This window comes from Lissotriton helveticus, chromosome 9 (assembly GCF_964261635.1).
Source record: "Lissotriton helveticus chromosome 9, aLisHel1.1, whole genome shotgun sequence".
Taxonomy (NCBI): domain Eukaryota; kingdom Metazoa; phylum Chordata; class Amphibia; order Caudata; family Salamandridae; genus Lissotriton; species Lissotriton helveticus.
Genome location: NC_136070.1, coordinates 1,172,870,463 through 1,172,886,800, shown reverse-complemented (window position 1 = coordinate 1,172,886,800; position 16,338 = coordinate 1,172,870,463). Strand labels below are relative to the sequence as shown.

Below are 16,338 nucleotides of genomic sequence, written 5' to 3'. Positions count from 1 at the left end.
CTTGTTGGGGCCATATTCTGTTGCGTAATCTTCCATCGGTCGTCGTCCCAGTTCTGATGATCCTTTGGATCCCTACCCTGGTTCCCTACAAAATGAAACCAGCTGCATTTTCCACTTCCATGAGAACTTTCACCCAAGAGGAGTCTAAGTCCACAAAAAAAGTAGTTAGCAGAACTTTTCAAAATTCCAAGTAGTAAAAGTGTGCTAGCGAGGCAGAGATTATTAGAGAGGAAGAGTAAGGCACTGATGGTCTGGTGAACTGGGGTGGGGTGTTGTTAGAGACAGGAGTAAATGAATTAACTGATAGGTCGGAGGGGTTATGAAGTATTGGTTGTGCTGGGGAACTATGGGCCTGGAGATAGTGTAGAGCAGAATAGTTTGGAAGGTGGGCTATGTTAGGTGACTGTGGAGCTAGTGATATTAAGAGGATGTGCCTGGGAAAATTGGGCACAGATGTTTATATAATAATTGCAGGACAGAATGAAGGGGAATCAACAACAAAGGACGTTTATCAGAACATTTAAGAATCAGAAGTTTCATAAAAAAGTTGGTGGATATCTCTTCAGCTCCATTTCGAGTATTCAGTGCCTCTAAATTCTCTAAGTAGGCTAAATGGGGCATCTGTTATTTTTGATAGATGTCATACATCCACCAAATACCAAATAAGGCCCAAGGTTTTATAGTGTAGTAGAAATCAAGGGAGTAAATCAGGGGAGAGATGTTGAGGACTGTGACTGTGTGGGGATTGTAGCATGAGTTACAACTTTGGTGCAACTCTACAACAGGTGACTTCCCACCAACAGATGACATGGGTGAACTTGGACCAAAGCACCAGCGGTGAATGTGAAAGAATTTATTGGAGCCCTGCAAAACACTATTCAAAGAGTCATTTACATAGAAGCATTGCTTTTGGGTTTCTACCAATCCCATAAAGGGATCAGGGGCATCGTTGACACAACAAGAACCCTTATTTCATTATTCCCAGTATCGCACACATTGGACTAAGAAGAATGAATACTTTAACGTTAAAATTATTTGTTACCACAGGGATAATCTATTTCTCAGTACTAAAAAGCAACTGCACAGAATATCAAAAAAAGAGCAATAAGACAAGTTATAAGTAACAAGAATAAAATGAACATTTCCAGCATTATCAAAATGTAATTTAAAATATTATGTGAAACCTAACACCCTAATGCCTACCTCTATGCGCTATACTATAAGAGCCTGAAAGGAAGAGCAACTTGCAATCGAGAGATACTCAGGGAGAAGAGACTAACTGCATACCTTGTTGAAAGCAAAGGCTTTGTATAACAGTGTTCCTCATGAAAGCCAAACACCCACTAAGGTAGCAGTCAGTCGCTCTTGGCATTATCGGTGTTAGACCTGTCATCCGTGGTGTGTATTCCCCTGACTTTTTGTCTTCAGACCTCTAATTTTTGGTGACTTTGTTTTTGCTGGCCTTAGGACTCTGGGCACTATACCAATGATAACCAGTGCTGAAGTGCATATGCGCTTTGCCCAAAACATGATAACATTGGCCTATCCACAATTGCCATATTTAATTCACTTATTAGTCCCTAGTAAAGTGTGTTTCATTTGACCAGGGCCTGTAAATTAAATGCCACTAGAGGGACTGCATCACTGATTGTGCCATCCACAAGTAGCCCTTTAAACATGTCTCATGCCTGCCATTGCTGAGCATTTGTCTTCTGCAGGTTTGAGCTGTCAAGTCAACCTCTTGCCAAGCCCAAACTTCCTTTTTAAAACATAGAGGTGACCCCTAAAGTAGGCTCTGGTCAGCCCAAGAGCAGAGTCCAATGTATTTAAAAAGTAGGACATGTCTCTTAAACTCATTTGTCAGTACTGAAATGCCTATCTCTCCCATAAGATAACATTGGGATTACCGTATTATATTTTATAAGTGTAATTCCCAATTGGAAAAAGATAGGACCCCACGTTTGGTGTCTCTGGAATCACAATTTAAAACTGCAACTTGTGGTGAAGTTAGATTTTATTTGTAATTCTGAAAATGCCACTTTCAGAAATTTGGCACATTCTTTCCTTAACCATAGGAGCCTTCTGCCTGTCTCTGAATACACATCTGGGATGGGTGACAGTTTTGTTTTTTGCATTCTCTCTAGACAGCCACTCACAAAGGGATCTTAGATGTGACTGATGGGCCAGCTGACACTTACACCTGAATAGGCTCTATCTTGTCCCCACACAAAGGGCTGCATACCTCCTGTAGTGAGTCTGGAGCCATGGCAGGAATGGCAGGGACTCTGTACACTCCAAAAGCCTCTTTGAAGTTTCCCCTACTTCAAAGGCACAACTTTATATAAGTACTTTAACTCAGACACCACCATTTTAGAACACTTCTGTACCTAAGAATATTCTACCAGGAAGAGGAGGGACTGCAGTGATGCTGAAAGGACTGGCACTCTGTTGTACTCCTTCCCTGGGAATGAGAAGGATGATACTAGCCTCTCTCCAATCCAGAACCAAAGTGACTCCAAGAACTTGCAGGACCGCCTCGCTTGTTTGAAGTCTCAGAGACAACAAAGACTTTCAATCATCCACCTACAGTATCTAGACTCTGCCACGCATGCAACCTGGGAGTCATCCTCGACTCGAAACTCACCAGGACCAAACAAGTCTCCTCCACCTGCTTCAACACCCTCCGCATGCTCCGCAAGATCTACAGATGGATCCCGACAACCTCAAAGAAAACAGTCACCCAGGCCCTAGTCAGCAGCAGACTCGACTACGGAAAGGCCCTCACGCCGGAGCCTTGTCCAAGCTCATCAACAGATTGCAGAGAATCCAGAACGCCTCTGCACGCCTGATCCTCGATGTCCAGCGCTGCGACCACATCACCCCCCACCTGAGGAACCTGCACTGGCTCCCCGTCGACAGGAGAATCTCCTTCAAGCTCCTGATCCACGCACACAAGGCACTCCACAAGTACCATAAAAGGTAAACGCAATTAACTGCAGAATCCTTCGCGGCTGACAAATGCGTGTGGGTGGGAAGTTCCTCTATTTTGGCTCCCAGCCTATCTCAACAATCGGCTCTCCTTCTACGTACCCAACAGGAAACTCCGCTCTGCTGACCACGCCCTGGCCACGGTCCCGCGCATCCGTAGAACTACTTCTGGAGGCAGATCCCCCCCCCAGCGCCTTGAAACCCTCACGGGTATGTAGTGCGCTTTACAAATTACTTGATTGATTGGTTGATTGATTGATCTAAGCGTCTTGGCCTGCCATATGCTGCCAATCTAGTGCTGAATCCCTGGATGTGGATATAAAATGCTGCTTCAGTGAAAATCCATGCATCGATGATATTGCACCCCTCAGAACCAGCACATCTCTGACAACGATGCATCGCAAACATAGAGTACATTATTTTGATTTCTGCGCAGCACGTCATCTCCATTCCCAATGCATGCTCGTCTTGCGAGGCTTGATGATGCATCGCCCACAAACCTGTGGTGTGATGCATCGCCTCTTTGCTTGTCTCATCGCAGCTCCGTCGTTGACACATTTTAGGTGCTTTGCAGAACAAGGTTGGTCCCAGTATCTGACTCGCATTCCATTCTGGTCGGCCTGAAATTATGGATTTGTCTCTGTGAAGTGCAATCACATTGCCCCGGTTGGTGTTTCATGCTTTTAAGCACTATATTCCGATATTTTCTTTAGAAATTCATAACTCCGGTTCTGCTTATTTGGATGTTTGTTATTTTGGTTTTGTTTTGTCCATCAAATTAAGCTCTACTATTCTAATAAGTGTGTTATCTATTTGTATGGTGCTTTCACTATTTTTACTGTTTTAAGTGTTGTATTAATGCTTTACACATTGCTTCTTTTTTGTGTCATATTTTTTATTGAATTAAAAGCGAACAATGCAATAATTGCAACAGTAATAAAGATTGAACAGCACAGTAACAAACAAATGGGGAGGGGTGGGGAGGTTTAGGGAAGAAGGGCGGGATGGGGAGGCAGGAGGGGGAGAAACATGAGTGCAAGGGTGAGGGCTCAGGTCAGAAGTGGAGACAGAGCATCCGATCTTTCATCCTATCGCTGTGTGCCCGACCCCGGGCAATGGTTGCAGTGCAGTGGGCATAGGCATTTCTCACATTACAATCAGCATTGAGACCTGTGTGCCATGATGTCTCTGGAGAGGGGGGGAGGGAGCAATGAGTTGGTGTCTGGGGGTCTCTGCATGGGGCCGGTGGGGGGAGGAGCAGGCAGTCCATGGAGGGGGAAGGTCCTCGGCTATGCCATAAGGTGTGGTGGACCGCAAGCCCCAAACCAGGAAGAAAATGCTGCATTGAGGGTAAGGGAGCTGACCTCGGGGCTGGGGGGAGAGGGGGTCCTAGGCTACCAGTTTGTTGGTGCCTACAGTGTTCTTGAGAAAGAGGCATGTGTACCTTGTCGGGGATCCATGCTGAGTGGGGAGGATCTGCACATCAGCGTGCCCAGCGGGGGAGTTGAGGGGAAGGCAGAGGTGTAGGGATGGAGGAGAGGGAGAAAGAGGGAGGGAGGTGAGAACAGCCCAGGGAGGTAAGGAGGGGAGAAAGGTGACGGGTAAGTGAGGGAGGCTGTGACTGGTGTGGATGCGGGAATCCTAACCTTTGGAGGCAGGGAAGAAGGGAGGGGCCTATGCAACTGTGTCGGGTCAGATTGCCCTCTGCACCTGTCAGGGATGGCAGTCAGTGTTGGTAGGATCAACCTTAGGGAGCATCTTGGAAGAAGGGCGCCCATGTCAGCCCCTTCACCTGATCCTGCATGCCATAGATGACGTGTTCATGGGACGCCATCTGTATTATTGTCACCATCCAGCTTTTCTGAGAAGGAGGTGCATGTGAACGCCACTGACGGAGGATGCAGAACTGGCTGTGGACAGTGCTGCATGCAGGAGGCGGCACTGTGGTCGGCAAGTCAGGGGCGCCTCTGAGATTGTGTAGGAGGATAACGGAGGGAGTAAAGGGGAGCTGGAGAGGCATGGATGCCCCCAGGGTGTACCTTACGTAAGCCCAAAAGGACTGGCATGAAGGGCAATCACATAGGATATGGGAGAGGTCATCTTGGGCAGCCGAATACCTCCAGCAGTTCAAGCGGGGTAAAAGGCCAGCTTTTGTTGCGTTCAATACCACTCTTGAAGCGTCTTGAACAGGCAGAATTTTTATCAGGATTCACTGGCACCTCTGTCCAGGGCTTCCAGAAATTCATGTCAGTCCTCTTCCTCAATGATAACCTGAAGGCGGTCCGGTCACTTGGTGTGGAGGCTGCGGGGGAGGGGTTGTGAGAAGAGGTGGTTTGTGAGTGTTCTGTACAGCCCCAATCTCATACCCTTGTGCCGGCCCCACATGAACAGTATTCAACCTCCGGCAAGGGTTGTAAGTGCCAAGGGCGGGACCCAGGCAACAGCGCAGGCAGTGTTACACTTGTAGGTACCTCCAGGCCAATCATGGGTAGACGCCAAATTCCTTCTTCAAATGGTTGCAAGGTTTCAGGTCACTGTCCATTAGTACCTGGTCCAAGGTGTGTATGCCGTCTTCCACCCAGCATGGCCACTGAAGGGCCCGGCAGTCAATGCGGAGGCTGTCATTGCCCCACAGTGGTGTCCTGTTATGTTGTCGATGATCCACTCTGAAGAGGCTGTGGGCACAGTGCCAGACTTTTGGATGTGGCCTGAGTGTAAGTGTGACAGTTGTAGGGCATAGACCCCATAGAGAAGGTCATTTCCATTGTCACAAGCGAGGAGCAATCGTTCAGTTTGAACTCATCGTGGAGGGCCCGGTAAAAAGTAGGTGAGTTGAGAAAGATGTAGGGCCAGAGAGTAGTGTTCCACCAATAGTAAGCTCAAACCACCACAGGAGCAACACGCCATAAGATTGCCTGTATCTAGTCGCATTCAGATGAATCCCCACACGAAGGCTTGGATCTGGGAGTCTATGAGATGGAGCATGGCGAGGGGCACCGTTACGGGGAGCATGCCGAGCGTATAGGTAAAGTGCGACAGCATGACCATCTGCACTGCATGTGCCCTACCGCATGTAGAGAAACACGCAGGCACCATTTATCAAAGTCCCATTTCATCTACCTAATGAAGGGAGTCAGGTTATCCATGAACATCTCGGTTAGGCCCTTGTTGACCAAGATCCCCAGGTACTTAAACCGATAAGTTTTCCAGTGGAAGGGGTATCCGTGATTGCCGCCTTTGTGGTGCAGGTTACAGTGGGAGGGCCTCACTCTTGTCCCAGTTTACCTGGTAACCAGACAGTGCCACAAAGATGTCTATAACTTCCAGTATTGCTGGAAGGGAGTTGCTGAGATCTCGTAGGCTGAGCAGGATATCGGCAGCATACAGGTATACTTTGGAGATGCCTCCCCTGATGGGTATGCTGGCTATGAGCAGTGAGTGGCGAATGATAGAGGCCAAGGGTTCCATTGCTAGTAAGAATAGGAGTGGAGAGAGCAGGAAGCCTTGGTGTGTGCCCCATCCAGATGTGGAAGGGGTTGGAGATGAACCCTCCGCAGTTGACCTGCATGTCAGGCAGCCATGTAGCAACCGTACCTTAGAGATAAACTGGTACCAAACAGACAGCAATGAACCATGATCACCATCCTATTAGAAAGGGTTCCCAAAGAGGCTGTTGACTCTGCCTCTTGGAAGGCGGCATGAAAGGGGTTGATTACCTCCTCCCCTGACCATTGGTAGAATTCGGAAACTGTTCTCTTCCAGGTTTGTGTGGTAGGGTAGTTTGGATATGACTACCACAATCTCCTCCTTACCAATGTCCCCTGCTAGAAGCTCTGGGCCCTTGTCAAATTAAATGCGGGAGGTCGACCTTCTCAAGGAATGTCGTGATTCGATGTACACTTGCCGGTACCTCCAGGGTGTAGAGTGTGCAATAAAATGATGCAAACTCATTAACAATGGCCTGTGGTTCAGTGAGTATCATCCCCGCCCATCGAGTGGATAGACAGAATGGCCATGGCAGCCTCCCTTTGCTGCAGCTGGACAGCTAGCAGGTGGCCTGCCTTCTCCCCCTGTTCCCGGTGTCTCCCTTTCATGCGCTGAACGACATACTCTGCCTTAGAGGTGTAGAGATTGTTCAGGGCAATATGGGCCTGCTCCAGGTGACATTGATTGGGCACAGTGGGGTGGTGGAGTTGAGGTGGTTGAGGGTGGTGATCTGTGCCTCCACTTCTGCCTACGAATAGAAGCCTGCTTATTGGCCACTGTGGTGTCCCTCATTCATTGGCCACAGATGGTTGCCTTCAAGGCCACCCAGAGCACTCTATGGGAGTCTATGGAGTGCTTGTTGTCCGCCATGTATGCAGAGACATGGGCCCGTAGTTGGCCCTTGCCCTGGGGAGAGCAGTATCTTTGTACGTTCAGGCTTTATGTTTTGTGGCCCGGGGAGGCCAGGCCCACATCTAAAGACAGTAGAACCGGGGAGTGGCCAGACATGGCAGTTTCTAGTATACAGGATTCCCAATAGAGTGCCACTGCCAAGTGGGAGAAGAGAACGTAGTTTAATCTGGATTTTTTGCCATTCACCATGGACCAAAAGGTATACTCCTCATCCATTGGGTGGAAGAGACGCCAGTGATCAACAAGGCCGTGGTCAAAGGTAATATCCGCCAATAAGGCTCTATCCCAGGTCTAGGGGACCTGTCCAATCTAGTACCGCATCGCAAGCAAGGTTCCAGTCCTCACCGATGCTGTACTTAGATGCGCTGATCTCCACAAGAAGGCGATTTCGCTAAAGGAGGAAATCGAGTTTGTACCCCGTCGGTGCATACACCGAACCCACACACAAAGACCTATCCCCCATCGTCAGCTCTGCAATCACATATCTGCTACCTAGATTGGACCATGTCTTCACAACCATGGCAGGCAACAATTTGCAGAGAAGTAGCGCTACTCCACATGTAAGCTGTGGACTATTTGTGGTGGTGGATAGCGTTGAAGTGCTGCTGTGTATTATAAGCCCGGGCAGAGACTTCCGATCCGCCCATGGAGTGTGCAGTGATTTGCCCTCACCGCTTTCTGCGGAGAAGGCAATTCTCCCCACACTCTGCAGCAGAGCGGAGTTGGACAGCCCCCACCTTCACCCCCCCTATATTAACAAGTAATTTTACATTACTTAAAACTTTAAAACATGTACCTGTACTGCGGAATCCCTGGGCTGCCCTCCTCCTCTTACTCGCTATCTGGGTAATCCTTGAGAAAAATGCGCCTGCACATGTGCATTTCTTGCAAGAAATGCGCATGCGTGGGCGGAGGCCGGTGGTATAGCGGAGCGGAGTTCCATGGAGTTCCATGTTCGCAACTCCGTGGACCTCGGCATAGCCCCGCTACGTCCACTACGCCCAGGGTTAGAGTATTACTCTACCTACCCAGTCGCAACGCAATTTGTTGGCTTCTAGGTCGTCCAGGTGTCCTGTAGGAGAGACACATCCGGTCTTTTGGCCTGCAGGTACAAGAGCACCTTTTTCTTATTAAAAGTGTGTGAAGCCTTGGACGTTCCAGAAAAGAACGTGCAAAGGTTGAAGGGAGAGTAGTGCGGGTGCAGTCATGTGGAGTCTGGGGTCCCATTAGGGTGGCAGTGATTGTGCGGGGACAAGAGTGGGTGGTGAGAGCGAGTCAGGGGAAGAGAGGGACAGACCAGGGTGTGGGGGCAACACAGGCAGCAGAGATCCACAAACCATCAGTTTGACAGGAATAGGGGGAGAATCTTATTGGTTGATTAAAGAAGTAAGGGGGGCACAGTAACAGCAACCAGTAGGTGCCCCCTCATCACTCTGCACCCTGGGGCCATCTGCTGCCAACCTGGCTGTGGGCCATTGGGGTGGGCAGAATTTGCGTAATCACAGCAAAAAATCTCCGCGAACATGCAGAAATTCCGCGAACACGTGGAATTGCTTGTTCGCGATGCTTTTTTACTGTTCGCAATCGATGTTTGCGTGCTCGGGGGGAAATATCTCGTGAACACGCACTTTGAGAATGCAAACAAGCAAAAAAAATTGCGGAGGATCAGAACACAGAATTTTGGGCAATTTCGCATTCTCCGAGGAACGCAAAATTAGCCAAAGTCCGTGAGCGGAACGGAATTTACCGCCCAGGTCTAGCATCCACTTCTTCATGGAGCTTGCTGGCAGAGGCCCAACTGATTGTGAGACCCAACTAGTGCGTCCCGTCTGGCATGTGTGCTATCCAGGGGTAGTGTCCACTGGTGGGGGTCAGGCGAAAGCCACTCCGGGCAGAGACAAGAGTAAGATGTGGGACACCGCCTGGGGGTAGGCCACAGATCAGCGCAGGCTGCCAGCCTAAGGTGCGCCTAGTTGTGCCGGTGTCATCAGGGCCTGAGGATCACGGGCGGTGATTCACAGAAGGACTTTCAGTATTCACAGAAGGCATTTAGGAGTCCTAAAGTTAGGAGTCCTAACTTCTGTGAATACCGAAATGAGTAAATGCCTTCTGTGAATACCAAAATGAGTAAGTGCCTTCTGTGAATACCAAAATTGTAGTAAGTTTAGGATTTTGTCTTAGTTCTGTGAATCGGGCCCTGTGTGTGTAATGGTGACTGAATTTATGAAGCAGTTCTTGCTGTTTGCAGATTATAAACTTCGACCGCTGAAGTCAAAGGAACTTCTTTTTGTAAGAGAACAGACAATAGTTTGTTCAAGTCTTCCAAAAGGCATAGATTATATACTTATACTAGGCAAAGAGATGTTCCTAATAACATTCTAGGTGTCTCCCTCCATAACACTGTTATCAGGTATGGCTGGACAGGTTCCACCCACAGCATGTAACATTTGTTAAAAATAAATCAGCGCTGTTATTTAACAGTTCATGATGTGTAGAATTAAATGCAATGAGGAAAACAGATAAGATACAACTTAACCCTGCATCAAAGCACTAAACATTCCATGCAAAGATATGGTGTCACACAGACGAGATTGTCCAAGAGAATTTCTGTAATGTGCTGTACTGACATACACAGGGTCATCCTCCTTTTCATTTAAACAGAAGTGGATAAAAGGGAATTTCCATGAATGGTACAGTGATGAATTATGGATTGTTTTGTACCAACCAATAGACAGGCGGAGCGGGTCTGGAGAAGACACTATTCAGAAACAGATAGACTGCTTTATAAAAAAAAACTGCAGGAGTACAAGATTCAGATTAGGTTGGCTAAAGCTAAGTTTCTTGAGGCCACACTGACTAAAGCAGTTAACAAGTCGCAAACCTTGTTTAAGTTGGTTAAAAATCTCTCCAACCCAGCCTGTGCTACATCTGCCATCCCGGCCTCACAGGAACTATGCGACTCATTAGCCTCGGCTTTTGAGGAAAAAATCAATACCATCTTGACTGGACTTTCGGCCCCCAACCTACTTAGCCATCCTGATTCTTGCTCCTTGGAATTAGTCAGCGGAGCAGCTCGGGAGGTGACGGTGGAGGAAGCAGTACAACCTCGGCTGACCTGCTTTCCCACTCCTTCCCTGGAGGAATTCTGTCTGCTGGCGAATGGCGTGTCATCTGGTTCCCCGTTAGACCCCTTGCCACACAAGTTCTGGAAGGTGTTCCAGGCAGAGCACTTTCCTCCGCTCCATTCCATCTGCTGCCAGTCACTGACCACGGCCATGGTCCCGGATAGCTGGAAACTGGCAGTGATTACCCCACTGCTAAAAAAGGTCACCTTGGACCCTTTATGCCCGACCAATTATAGGCCTATTTCACTCCTGCCTTTCTCAGTAAAAATCTTAGAGAAATTGGTCACTAGGGTCCTGTCCAGCTTCCTTGAATCTAACGACCTCTTGGACGTGGCCCAATTTGGCTTCAGGCCGGCCCACGGTACGGAGTCTGCTTTGGTGGCCGTTTTGGACGACCTGCGTTCGCGTGTCGACATGGGAGGAGCAGCGTTTTTGGTGCTGCTTGACATGTCGGCCGCGTTCGACACGGTTGACCATACGGTTCTACTAGGCAGGCTCCGGGAGTCCGGGGTAACCGGCTTAGCCTTGGAGTGGAGAAGTGTGGCTCAGTGGTTAGAGGCGGCAGACCCGGAATCTGAGATCGACCGTGGACCAGGGTTCGATTCCCCGCCTCGGCGGGTCTCGGGCTCATAAATTCCACGGTCTCGACAATTCTCGCTCCGGTGCCTACTCGACTCACGGGGTCACACTCTGCGACTCTGGGCAATAGCTTGCTTAATCTCCACATCGGCCCCTCGCGGCGGGATGCCTGGCTTTCACCTTGTGGATACCCTGCCGGGGTTTCTCACAGGGGAATACCAGGACGGGTTCCCTAAGCAAGCGCGGAGATGCCCCAGGGTAAGTCCTGCGCTATATAAGTTTCATACATTTACATTTACATGACTGGCTGGCATCATACCTCTGTAACAGGCAGCAATCTGTGGCCGTGCCGCCGTTTCGTTCGGCGGTGAGAGATGTAAAACAGGGAGTGCCGCTGGGCTCTGCAATCAGCCCGATCCTTTTTAATTTATATATTCGCCCTCTAATAAGTTTGATCAAGTCATTTGGTATGTCTGTCATCAATTACGCCGATGACACTCAACTTATTTTTTCCATCGAGGGCAGGGATGCGGTCTCCCTGGAATCCTTTCACCAATGCATGGCCGCAGCTGCGGACTGGCTGCGTCAGAACTCGTTACAGTTTAATGGGGCAAAGACTGAAGTTCTTTATTGCTCGGTAGACCGAACGCCTCGTCCTCTGCCAGAGGGGCTCTGGCCTTCTTCTACCTTAGGCACTGTTGCAGCGGCAGATTCTGTCCGTAACCTAGGTGTCCTGCTCGGGCCTAGTCTCCAGCTGGACGCCTTCGTGAACAAAACCACGGCGACCTGCATGCTGCTGTTACGTATGCTGCGGAAGATTCTTCCACTAATCCCTCATTCAGCGAGGACGGAAGCGGTGCGTAGTATCATCCTCAGTAGATTAGACTACTGTAACGCACTGCTTCTGGGGGCCCCCAGTACCCTAATTATGAAGCTACAGCGGGTACAGAATATGGCAGCTTAACTGGCGCTCTCGCGGCCATGGTCTGCTTCATCTTCTCTTGCCCTTTCGGACTTACACTGGCTACCGGTTCAAAAACGGATCTGTTTCAAATCTGCTTGCTTGGTCTTTAGAGCCTTGCATGGGCTGGGCCCAGTGGTGCTGCGAGATCTTTTTTCCTGGTGTTCTGCTGCCAGACTTTTGAGATCCTCCTCGGCTTTTTTGGTGACAGTTCCCAAGATAAAAAGGGTGAGGATGGGAGGCCGCTCATTCAGCTCTGGAACTCCCTACCTCTGGCCCTAAGGTGCAAGCAGGATCTCTCGTCTTTTAAAAAGGATCTTAAAACGTATCTTTTCCCGAGGGCAGTGTAATTAACATCTGTAGGAATGCTTGTGGTCAAAGCGCCAGGATACCCTTTGGGTGACAGTCGCGCTCTATAAGTATGTCTACAAATACAAATACAAATTATATTTTTGACAGTAACGAAAATGAAAGGTTGTTATGGGTAAATAAATAATACCATGGATTAATCAGGTAATGGCCGCTGTGTCACTGACTATAAATGGTTCATCTTCAACTTAATCTATACTTAGTAGGGTATATGTTGAGTCTTTCTTTGCCATTGTTTATTGTGTCAGTGTCAAATTACATGATTCAAATAAGGCTGTAGCATTAAGAAGTAGAAAAGGCACGAAACCTGATCTAAGTGTTTGTAAAGACCAATTTAATTGTATAATCATTCTTAACTGAGCCTGCCAGCTTTGTAACAATTTCAGATCTCATTTCATGAGGTATAAGACAATTTAGCAACTAAACTCTTTTAGAAAGTTTGTGCATTCCATTTTCAATAGCTTTAAAAACTGTTTGCTTGTTTTTGTTATCTATTTGTCTAATTCTTTCTGCAGCTTCTTTGTCAGAATATTCATTCAATTCATTGTAGATGGCATATACTGCTGTGGCAACAAATCTTTTGTTTCTTTGAATACGTAGCCAAAGAAGAAAGTTAAAACAAATCCATCTTTTCATTAATGGAGAAGAATTGTTTCTTCATGGCTGGGAGAATACAGTGCCCCAGTCATAGTTGGCATAACTTGGCTACACCGTATGTAGTGGCCACTACAGGTGTTTGTTTAGTGTAATGTGGATCAGAGAGATTAAGTTGGGATCTAGGAGTGTTGGAAAGGAAACACTGCACACATGTTTTAGAATTATAAGGCCATAAGGCCAAACCTTCAACAGGAAATTCTGTTGAATTAGAGGTTTCAGTCTGCATCATATAGTTTCGATCTGATTCAGGCATATTCATTGAAAATAAAGGTGGGCGGCAAACTCCGCTCTGCTGGCAGAGTTCCGGGAGCTTGCCAACGCCACGCTTCGTTTAGAGTGCATAGTTCTGCAAAAATACACTGCCAACCACCAGCAGAGTGGAGTTTACTGGCGCGTTCACCTCCATACAGTTTAAATGTATCATGCAGGCGCTCAGTGTGCACTAAAGAGTGGTGTGGGGACTGTAGCAGATATGTGAGGCAACATCATTGAATTGAACAAAACCTGCAAGACTGTTGTTTCCAAAAATACACCTCGTGTGTCATTAAAAGAAAACCACTTGGTGCTTTAAGACGCAGAATTCTCTGCTGGTGGAAAAACCAGTGCATGTGCAGTGACCAGACTTCATAAGAGTGCCAGTACAACCACGTGTGCATCATTTCTTTGGGTGCTTCTGGCCCCATGAGGACAGCAAGTCTCTGACAGTCTAGCTTCACACCCCTCCTTGCCCAGCGGATGATTTATTCAAGACAAAAATGTTTGGAGGCAATGCACAAAGTCAAAAGCTATAAACAACGGCTTCACACTAGTGTTCAACCATGTTCACACATTTTGGCTCCTCAGAAGCATTTTCTACAAGTGACTCCAGGAAGGAGGAACTCTGCGGAATTTCACAGAGTTTTTATATAACTGGGTGTAATCACATGTACTACAACACGGTGAGCTATGCTCAACCCTAATTGACAATTGCCAATTATTTAACATAGTCTGATTGACTTATGGGATAGAAGGTTTCTTTAAAACCTTCATTGTTCCTAATCTCTGACCATAGCCTGCTGGATAGTTGTTTTTTTTTAAATCATTTCTTTTGGTATTGCATAGGCTCGAAAGAAGGTTTATTTACCTTAAATCTGCCAGAACTTGGTTCCCCAAATCTCTTCCTTTCAACATTTGCTTTCCAATACTCATATCCTCGAATAGCCAGGTTTTGACTAAACTCAGTGGAGTAAATCAAGTTGTTGGTAGTGATTAGGTTTTTCAGAAGCTGCTGGGGCTTCTGTGTGAAACAGGAGATTGAAGAGTGTGACCTGTAAGTACTCTAAAAATAAGCGAATCTCTTCAAGAAATTAGAATTGCTCCTGGGAGGCAGAGCCTCACAATGTTCACATTGTGTGTAATTGTGTATTTCTCTAGTATAACTAGTCCTATGTATGACATATTGTGCATAGTGATGACAGCAATACATTTCTTTGTAGTTTGCTGAATTCAAATAAGGATCCTCACTATTCAAAGTACCATACACCTGCAAATCAAACATTATTGTTTTAACAGCCTCAATGTCCCAATCATCTGAAAGTGAACCTGGTATTCTAACATCATTCATTCAAATTTTTATCACATAAGGCAAGTACAATGTCCCTGTGGGTCCCATAATAAGATGTTGAAATTTCTCCCAAGCTATGTCCTTGGGCACAGGATAATATGTCTGCAGCATATAAACCTCTTCAGGCTCTGTAGGATGATGACTGGGGCTGTAGTCCACGAACTACATGTGATGCATTTGTTATTGCACAGACAAAATGTTTGTTGAGTGGCAGTAGAATGGCAAATATTATTGCCAACCACATGATGAAAGACACTTTTCCAGAGTGATCCAGGCATATGACAATGGAGGAATCATATATTTGTCAAGAAACATCGACAAGTGTGAAGCAGTCTTTGGCGAAGAGTAACTGTGAAAGGGGTTGAAAATTTTAGCATTTTTGGTCCCTCAGGATGCTCAAAAAGTGACCAGTTCAAATGGCGTAGCATCATATGGAATTTCATTAGAGACCATGGAATTACGCTGGACAGCAGCCACTGTCAGCAGCATCAACTGTGTTTGTTGCACTCAGTGTTCTGTATTGTATACAGTGTATACAGTGTTAAGTTCAATCATCCCTGCACTAGAAATGTTACTGTTTTTTTGGGGTATGGTATTCAGAGTAGGGAGCTGTTGAGAGGCACTACTCTGAATCTTTCTTGGTGTCTGCGGCATCTGGCTGTAGAGGGATGGCCACATAATGCTTTTTAATGTGGTGAATATACACCTGATTGTTTCTTCTTGATCTAGGCAGCAGAGGCAGGATAACAATTATGTTACCTTTTCCCCAAGAACAGTGATGGGTGGTCTGTAGGATGGTCCAAAAGCGTGATTGTCATGGATATTCTCTCAAAAAAGGTCCCCAACTTTGGGAACCCACCGTCAGCAGCAGTAATAACCTTCTCTTCACAGGTGTTGGCATCAGAGTGGTTTGTCTCCGACTTCTTGGAAACTCTGTAGAATTTGTCTTCATCTGCCACCTTTACACAATTATCTAAGCCAGGTATATACATGGGAATTCCGAAGGGAACCTCATATGCAGTGCTCCTCCTAGTGCTCATCTAGACAAGTTTTTCAGTGATCTCAGAACCTGATACAGATTATGGTATCAAGTAAGACCTGAACTTATCATACTAGCAGTCAAAGCTTCTTTAACACCTTCAGCGCGGTGCAAATGTTTGTGCTGGGCTGAAGGTTCTAATGAGCCTACCGGCTCATGATGGAACGGTTCCGTCATGAGCACAGGCCAACCGACACTCATGACGGAACCGTTCCATCATGAGCATCGAAGGGGTTAATCATGTCATGGTCAACTCAAAAATGCAGTTCAATTCAGCTTTGAATGGGGTGCTGAATTGCAGACAAACTCCAACAGCAAACGTTGAATCCCTAAAAGCCTTGGAGGCAAATGCAGGGTCATTAGCTAAATGAAAAAAATTAACTATCTACTTTAAGTAAGGCACTGCAAATCTTTGAAGACTACTGAAGCATTTGCATTTCTGTGTGGCAAAACCCATAGTAATCAAGAGCATGAATCAATAGCCACCAATATGTACTTATATAGGCTAGCTGAATTTAGGTAACTGATATGGTCCAAATAAATCACCCACAAGGGGATATTTGAGCTCATGAGTAAAGTTGGCAATTGTCTTTTGACAGTGGAGGGTTTAGTCTGCTGA

At 46.9% G+C, this 16,338-nt stretch overlaps 1 protein-coding gene across 1 annotated transcript in view; it reads right to left on the bottom strand.

Moving 5' to 3' along the window:
• LOC144783390 (inter-alpha-trypsin inhibitor heavy chain H3-like) overlaps nt 1–16,338 on the bottom strand; it is a 584,371-nt gene that overhangs the window by 212,875 nt on the left and 355,158 nt on the right. Inside the window, exon 16 of the mRNA XM_078662386.1 lies at nt 15,540–15,639. Within this exon, the coding sequence (XP_078518512.1) occupies nt 15,540–15,639 (100 nt within the window). The remainder of the gene's footprint in view (nt 1–15,539; nt 15,640–16,338) is intronic.